Source organism: Teleopsis dalmanni, chromosome 1 (genome assembly GCF_002237135.1).
Source record: "Teleopsis dalmanni isolate 2A chromosome 1, ASM223713v2, whole genome shotgun sequence".
NCBI classification, from domain to species: Eukaryota; Metazoa; Arthropoda; class Insecta; order Diptera; family Diopsidae; genus Teleopsis; species Teleopsis dalmanni.
The window spans coordinates 146,093,619-146,102,864 of NC_051846.1; the positions used below are offsets into that span (position 1 = coordinate 146,093,619).

The 9,246-nt window shown below is 30.1% G+C and overlaps 1 protein-coding gene and 1 long non-coding RNA gene across 3 annotated transcripts; one reads left to right on the plus strand and one right to left on the minus strand.

Moving 5' to 3' along the window:
• Window positions 1-4,227: 4,227 nt before the first annotated feature.
• LOC119669234 (ras-related protein Rab-21-like) lies at window positions 4,228-5,342 on the minus strand. Its single transcript, XM_038079059.1, has one exon. The coding sequence runs from the start codon at window positions 5,165-5,167 to the stop codon at window positions 4,484-4,486; it is 684 nt and encodes a 227-aa protein (XP_037934987.1). The 5' UTR covers window positions 5,168-5,342; the 3' UTR covers window positions 4,228-4,483.
• Window positions 5,343-5,544: 202 nt separating this feature from the next.
• On the plus strand, window positions 5,545-8,747 carry LOC119669236. Of its 2 annotated transcripts, XR_005251582.1 has the most exons (5): window positions 5,545-5,586; window positions 5,651-6,031; window positions 7,611-7,896; window positions 7,955-8,271; window positions 8,330-8,747. It is a non-coding gene; the product is annotated as an uncharacterized LOC119669236 (long non-coding RNA). The 2 variants fall into 2 exon arrangements; XR_005251583.1 differs by lacking the exons at window positions 5,545-5,586; window positions 5,651-6,031 and adding an exon at window positions 6,534-6,623 and having other exon boundaries at window positions 8,330-8,744.
• The last annotated feature ends 499 nt before the right edge of the window (window positions 8,748-9,246 follow it).

Genomic DNA, 9,246 nt, shown 5'->3' on the forward strand with positions numbered 1-9,246 from the left:
TTCGAAATTGGAGTACAGAATGAGACCAGGGCACCACGGTTAGCAGATCATTGTGCCCAAGCTCAGAAATAGAAGAAGTAGACAATGGCAGTATAAATAGAAGAGGAAAACAAAGAAGTTACTTAATCTTGAATTTCTTAGTTCCTTTAATGCAACTAAAAATAACAGATAAAGGGAGAGTATCGAAATAGCCTCGTTCTTGCAGAGAAAATGCTCTGAATTGTCCATCTATTATACAACTCATCATGACCACTTTTGGTTCACCAATTTTGTGCCCTAGGATATTCTAGATCAGTTTCTTGAACTCATTTGTCTTAAGTTGCAAGAAAAGTCTTGCCAGTTTCCTGGGAGGCTTCTTCACACAGCATTACGTTACTTTATATGACTACCTTTTGGACAAACTGCTCTTGTGGGTAAAACTTGGAAAGTTATTGAGCTAATAATCGACTGTAAAGTAAAGTTGGCAGGAGTCGAATATTGGTTCTGGTTCCATAGGTGTCATAGCAGAACCCTTGTTGAACTTCTACAAAGTTGGCACCAAATATTGGTTCCAATATCTTAGGTGTCCTAGCAAAGTTCTTGTTAGCTATGCAATTAGTCAATTAATTTATCTGAAAACTATGTAGGAATAAATTAGTTGTTTTCTAATAAGTTAATTTAAATAATTCATTTTATATTCATTGATTATCTCTAAAGAACTGGCGGAGATTATTTGTGTATTTTTCATTCAAAATCTTCAGTTATTAAGTTCAAAAATTTAAGTGGACTTCTCTGACTAAAGTAATATTTACTTTAGGCTTACAAATAAAAGAAAAACTCATCGTTTCAATGGGGAACTCTTTGCAACAAAGTGGAATATACAAGTATATCCAAATAGGTCCAAAAGTGCGTAACTCAAACAACGCCTTTGCTCCACACTTACTTCCTACCTAATCTACATCCTAACCCATGTATTTATATTAATTATTCCTTTCAAGTCTCCTGCTGTATAGATTTCTTCGATAAACAATAAAAAAACTAAACGCTTTTAGATATCAGTTAATTTTTTCTATGATTTATATCGAAGTAATCGCGGCTTTTTAGTACTTTATTGAGGTAAAGTTGTCTTCTTTTATTATTTATTAGTTACTTCATGAAAAAGCAGTCAAATCCATCATTAAACAACTAATCCTTCCTTTAATTTGCATAATCTCTCCTCGTTCCTTTACTCTTTTCACAAATTTCATCCTGTCCCATGTATTTGTCTTGCAATTCTCTTATGTTTTCTCATCTTTACATATTCACAGGTTAAAATAATATTGAACAACTAAAACCTTGCCAGATCCATCAAGTTCTCTCATTGGTATATTATATGAGAATGTCATAATATATTTTAAAAATAATGTATTAAATCTTTTCAACATCAAAATAAAGCACTCTACATACTCAAGACACAATCTTTAGATTATTATCTATTATAATTATTATATAATTTAGATTATTATCTATCAAACCTCCTTTAAGGACTAATAGTATTTCTCCAAGTCCAACTATCTTTATAAATTGTAGTATTGCATCTTTATTGTAGAGTTTTACTTTTTTGTACGATAAAATATTCCCACTTAGGTACTTCTTTCGTTTAGTACGTGTTTTGGGGTCTCATTCTCTTCCCTACAAAAGCTACAAGTTTCATTAGAGTAAGGTCCCAATTGTATGAGGTGATAATTCACCCTACAATATCTGTCAAATTCCCTTTTGTTTGTAAGTTTATTTGCAAAAGATTGCCAGAAATTCCAGCGTGAATTTTCGTCTTAAATACTCCATCACGTCTTGATGTCTCCTGACGACTTCAGATACTTTAATATAATTAGAAATGGTGATAAGATTATTAGCCCACTCTTCGTTGTTAGTAAAAATGTAAATGTAATTATTTTATATAGTATATGAAATAAACCTTAGTATTTTCTTATTACTATTAAAATTTAAAAATAAAAATACTATTTCTAGATAAAAAATGAACTAAAATGACTTGGAACTGATTTTCAATCAAATTGAGCATTGTCTGTTATCAAATATTTATAATACAAATTAATTAAATTAAAATTAACATAATTGACAAATTATTAAAACTATTGAGCATAATACAGTCCTAAAATGGGATTAACAAATGTAGTTGTCGTTATCTTAAATAAGATTTACAAATCTTCGAGCTAAAATATTGTATACTTTTCAACCTTTTGAAGAAATACTTCTTTCAATGACTTGCTGTCGCCAGAATGGCAGTACCAAGTTCGTTCACATTGTTAGTCATCTGGTCCTTTCAGTAAAGATGCGGATATCCTCTATTAGTTTTTCTTACCAGCGGGTACTGAATCAAATATCTTTCTAAGCGGAACACTTTCTTTCATTCGTTCTTTGCTCGACACCACCAAGCCAGAAAAGTCGCTAAATTTCTTTCCAATTTTCTTAATATCGCAGTATAGCCCATACACATCGTCGTTACATCAAATTCCATACTCATTGCTAACATGTAGGGGATCATAGATCTTCCAAAGAATTTTGCCCTCGAATCCTCCTAATACTTTCGCATCACGTTTGGTTATTTTCAAGCTTCTGCATCATACAGCAAATGAGCAGCAGAACAGCAGAAGATTTTTAGACTGTGATTTTTGTTTGGTAAGAATTAGCCTTATTTCTTAATTGCCTACTTAGCTCAAATAACATTTATTGGCAAGAGTGATTCAGCGTTGACTGTCTAGGGTGAAAGACATATGATACAAATGAACTGGTTTAAATATTGACCCGATTACAATGTAAAGACCGGTCTGCAAATGCCCACGACTCGGTCATCACTTCCGTTCGCAGTTTGTACAAAAAATATTAATATATATAATTACTATTATATATTTCCAAAATGGATTTAAGATAATATTAATATAATATTAACAATATAATACTAATACTAATAATATAATATTAATAAAATAAAGTAAATAATGTAATAGAAATAATACAATAGTAATAATATAATAATAATACAATTTCAATCATTTAATATTACTAATATAATGTTAATAATATAAATTAATAATATAATATTAATTAAATGATATTGATAATACAATATTAATAATATAATACTAATAATATAAAATTATTAATATAATACAAATAATATAATATTAATAATACAATGTTAATAATATAATATTAATAATATAAAAATAATAAAATATTAATGATATAATATTAATAATATAATAATAATAAAATGTTAATAATATAATAATATATATATATATAATATATATATATATATATATATACATAATATATTAATATATATAATAATATATATATATATATATTATAATAATATAATATATATTAATTAAATGATATTGATAATAATATAATAAAATATATACATAATATAATATTATTAATATAACAATAATATATATTAATAATACAATGTTAATATATAACATTTATATATAATAATATAAAATATTAATAATATAAATTAATAATAATATAATTAATAATATAATAATAATAAAATATTAATAATATAATATTAATAATATAATGTTAATAATATAATATTAATAATTATACTAATAATATTAGTAATATAATACTAATAACATAATAATTGTATAATGTTAATAATATAATAGTAATAAAATAATATCAATAATATAAAATAAGAATATGACAATAATATAATATTAAAAATATAATACTGGCAATATATTATTAATTATTAACAGGTAATATAATATCACTTAAGCAACAATATAATAAACAATAATTACTGAAATTTTACTAAACCTGATCGTTAGTTAATACTTAATCTATTATGACTAAGATTAAGATTATTATGAATAATAAGTAACAATATTATTATAATTGAATATAATCCGTCCGTGACGCAATACATATTACATTAATCAACTGGTTCCAGTATTGAAGCGTTTATGCTTCCCAAAAGCACGTATTCACAACAATCAAGAAATTGTTTAAACGTTTATGTTTGTTGGTACTATATACTTTACACTTATATTAATATTATTAAACTTAATTAATAGCTAATGTTTAATCTATTATAGGTTCTTATAATTAATGCGTAAAAATATTCTTACAATTTTTGTTAGCTTGATAATGATTTATATACGCAAAAAAGTCTCGTCTCAAATTACGATTAAGTTTTATCTTTTATTTGTATCAGATAAATAATCACGAATACGTACAAGTTTATACTAAGTTATTTGCTATCAGAAGCAATGAGTTGCATTTCACAACCCATTTTGAAATAGAAATTTTATAAGGAATTTGATTGTTAAACTAATTGTTAAACAAATTAAATGTACAATTTATTTAAATAATTTATCACAATATCTCCAGCGTATGTTAAACAAAATAGCTGCGCCTACCCAAGGGCTGTGGCTCTCAGTCCAGTTCCACACTGAAAGTAACGTTCAATATACAAAACTCGAAATTATCCGGTGCCGCAGCAGGCACGATGTGATTCGGGCACTTCTGGTGCATCATCATCGCCGTCTTGGGAATCTTCAACAATCAGCATATTAGCGGGACGGCCACCTTGCAGCAAACGCACCGAACTGTTTTCTTGTTCTCGTTGTGTGTGTCGTTGTGTCATAAGCTTAGTTAAACTAAAGAAGAGTTCTTCGATACCTTCGTTTGCTTTGGCAGATGTTTCAAAATAATGTGCACCCATACTCTCTGAGTACTCGATGGCTTCGCTTTGCTCAACGGTACGCTGCGCTTCTAAGTCTGTTTTATTACCAACAATCGTTATGACAATATCAGCCCCCAGCATCCTCTTGAGTTCTTTTACCCAGTTTTTGACTTTTTGAAAGGAGTCTTGATCGGTTATGTCATAGACAAGTATGGCACCATGTGATCCTCTGTAGTAGATGGGACCTAACGCGTGGAAACGTTCCTGCCCGGCAGTATCCCATATGTTGAGCTGTACACGTTTGCCATCCTCCAAGGTCATTTTCTTGTTAAGGAAAGATGCTTGAAGGGTGCTTATATGCTGTGAATTGAATTTGTCTTCCACATATCGCAATACAATCGACGTTTTCCCAACGCAGCCTTCCCCAAGCAGAACAACTTTGAAATTGAATGTCGTTTGTGTCGAATTGGAGTTCGCAATCATATTCTATTATTTTATTTAAACATTAATTATTATAACTAAATGAAGAAATTGTTGTTCATATTTTGGCTAAAATACAATTTAATTAAGACTTCCTTCGCTGTTTCACTATTTTCGCTAAATCAACAAATTGGATTTTATTTTCTTTCTATATTTGTTATCTCTTCGTCCCGTCAGTGTTGCAAATTACATCGATTAACATATCTGTTGATATGGAAATCGGTTACTTCGCCACAGTAACGATTAATATCCATGCAGTACTTGACAGCTAACAACTGTCATCAGCTTATGTTGACAGCAATAGGCCTTGAATTATTAAAAATATTTATGTGCTAAAGTAAAATTTTAAAATGCTTAGATATTATATATTTTATAATAAAAAAGTTTTTCTTAAAATTATTTAAGTAAACCATTTTGGAGAGGTGGGCTATAATTTGCAGGAAACTAAATAAAGTTTCTTAATAAGTTAATTTTTCTATTGTTTAGGCACCTACAAATCTAATTAGGAGAATAACAGGAAATGAAACCTCGGAAGGTGCAATAACTATAAACAATGAATTGGTTCAATGAATCGATGACAACTTTGTTCATATCTCATCTATATTATTATATGTAATGATGGATGTACAACTTACAGATAGTCCCATTAATGGATGAATCAAAAGCAACTTGAATAGACCATAGAAATCACTTCCTAGCAATTATAGGAAGGATCACTTATAAAATTTAAACCACGATAAAAGTATTAATCCATGGACGAATTCGAATTTAATGCGTGGATTGATCTACCGTGGAATGAAGTATTAATCCATGTACGAATTTGAATTTAATACGTGGATTGATCTATCGTGGAATAAAAATGAGCAGGTTAGTATTTCCATCAGATAATATTGTAATTATATATTTCTTTTTGCAATATGTGAACAAATGTATATAAAAATGTACATAACGATTTCACAAACAATAAACGAGGCAAGTCGCTCCTCATTGAACTTAATAGTAGAATAAGGTGCATTTTCTAAAGATATACATATTTTATGAACATCTTCAATCTTTATGTAAAATGATTAAATTCCATAATGTAGAAGTTATGGCCATCATAATTACTCATTATTGATTCTGTTAATCCTAAATTGGTCGCACTTTATTAACTTTCCTAGATTAAATTGACGTCGTTCCAAATACTGTCAGGCTTATGTCTCAAACTACTCCTTTGCTTCAACCAAGTGTTGCTCATTGCTCCCAATAAACTGTTACTAGTACAGATGAACGATTGGAAAGAACAGCACAGTTTTAAGAAACGGTTTAAAATTTTTTAAATTAAAGTTGGCTTAGAATCATTGAAACTTTACATATCAAAATTAAAATTTATAAAAATTTAGAACTAATTTATTTTTTAAGAAGAATATTTATTTGAGACACATCTAACCAAAATTTATTAGTAACCTATTTTGCAGAGGTGGTACATTGTGACCGAAAAGTTTTCGGAAATTCTCATTTAAAATTCGCGCGCTGTATATTTTTCGATATTTTAAGTTTATGTAGTTTGGCAGCACTGTCCTTAATTACTATGCCAAAAATTAGCGCGATCTGTCAGACAGTTCGTTTACGGCAGCTGTTGTAACCAGTTCCCCTCAGTAGTGCGTTGCGAAAAAACAATGGAAAAAAATATTGAACAAAGAGTTTGCATCAAATTTTGTGTTTCGAACGAAATTTCGTGTGCAGAATCGTTGCGAATGCTACAAAAGGCTTATGGGTAATCAGTTTTATCGAAAACTCAAGTTTATGAGTGGTACAAAGCCTTTCAGGACGGTCGTACGACCGTCGAAGACATGCCGCGTTCTGGACGACCTTCGGCCTCTACCACCGACGAAAACATTGAAAAGGCAAAGGAAATCGTGTTCCAAAATCCTCATGTGAGTGTTAGAGAGATAGCACGAGAGCTAGGCATCGGTCGTGAGAGCTATCCGCCGTAAACGGCCTCAATTGTGGAAGGATAATTCATGGATTTTTCATGACGATAATGCTCCCTCGCACCGAGCCAACATTATCAACGATTTTAAGGCCAAACATTCAATAAATACCATCAAACAGCCACCGTATTCACCTGATCTTGCACCGTGTGACTTTTTCCTGTTTCCCAAACTCAAATTACCACTCAGAGGAACGCGTTTTGAATCCATAGAAGACGAAAAACAGAATTCGCAGAGGGAACTCAAAGCCATACCGGAAAGCGCCAATAAAAAATGTTTTGATGATTGGAAGAAACGTTGGCATTTGTGTATCGCTTCTAATGGAGCATATTTTGAAGGAGATAAAATAAATATTGATGAAGATTAAGAATTTTGCGTTTTATTTAAAATTTCCGGAAACTTTTCGGTCACAATGTATATAAATTGCATGAAACCGTACAAGATTTATTAATTAAGTATTTTTCGCTTTTTAGGCATCACCAAGTCTACGGATGAGAAACCATGGAAACATTCGCTATTTCGTGGTAGAAAAAAGCATGGACACGAATTTAAACAGGGTGCTGGGAACAAGATACATTTCCATTTCTTATAACACGTATATGGCAGAAGAACTGAAGCTTTCCCAGACTTAAACATTTGTAGTGGTCAATATTCATAGGTTATTATCATAAGTTGAGTTACCAGTAACCGACCACAGTCAAAAATTAATTTGTCTTGAGGCTTTTATTCGTGGATTGACTCACTGCAAATTGAAATCTGGTGAGTTAGTATTTCGGTAAAAAAAATATTTGAATTCTGTATAATATGCAGTATGCAGTTCTAGAAGCAGTCGAGTCTACGTCCCGCAGCCACTTATAAATATTGACGATCCAGTTCCGGTACTATACCCAAGAAGAGTTAGTAAACAAAAGCTAGATAAGTTCACTTGTCCCTTTTGCAACTATGTGTGCTTAATCGAAAATGGTGACAAACCTCTTTGTGAATGCGAGATAATCTAGACATTTTTTTAAGCCAGATACAAAGATAGGTCTAGATGGTGAAGCTGCTAAACAAGATGCATAGTACCAGTATTGTATGTACAAAATTGAATGTGGAAAACAAATTTGATCGAACGAATTTCAGATATAGAATCAGGTATAGATATACTAAAAATTATTTCATCCAAACATTTAAACAAAATTTGCTATTACAGGATCGTCCCCACAAACCATGGTGAACCGCTGAAAAAGTGAAGTGTTCTCCTAATTAGAAGTAATTTGGTGCCTCATCCGATAGGAATATTATTAGTTTTTGAAAGAAATAATTAAGTGTAGTTAGTGAGTACGAACAAAGGCTGAAATAAGTGCAGTATCAATCCATTATTTGATTAATTCAACTAAAAAGTATAAAATATGGCTATAAGAAACTAAAATGAACTAACAACGAGTACGATATGAATTTTATGGAATGAAACCACAAGATCCAAAGGCGAATATTATGAATTTCTTGAGTATACATCTTATAAAAAATAACAGACGTAGTTTCTTAGGGAACATTGACTCTATTAGAACAAAGTATAATAATTGTATGATTATATGAAATTTTTTAGTATTAATGTATTTAGTATTAGTATAAAGTGTTAGTATTAGTATTTAGTATTAGTATTAGCTTAAGGAATTGTTATTAAATATGTAAAATAATTTATTAATAAACACACTAGTATATAAGAAAACAGTGCTGAATAAAAGCTTGTATGAGTACGTGTATATTATAAGAAATATTGAAACAACCCATTAATAATAATTATAATTGTTTTGAGAAAAAAAATATACATTTAAATAATTACTAAAGATAGTATAATCATAAAACTTCCATTAGTTCCACTAACGCTTCCAGAAAGAGTAGTGCAATTTATCTCCATATCGTAAGATATAATAAAATATTGAATCAGCACTCAGAGATCAGCCAGGGTAAAACTTTGTGTGTTATAGTATATACTCGGTCTACTAAAAAATACCAACTTGACCAAATCGGTAACGTATTGTTGTTGTGACCCGCAGGGACTTGAGAGCATATAATATGTATGGTTCAAAATACGATCACATGGGTAAGGTAGTGGATGGGTGATGA

What these genes read in the sequence shown, in the direction of transcription:
- LOC119669234 (XM_038079059.1), bottom strand. Translation starts at nt 5,167, where the DNA reads ATGATTGCGAACTCCAATTCGACACAAACGACATTCAATTTCAAAGTT.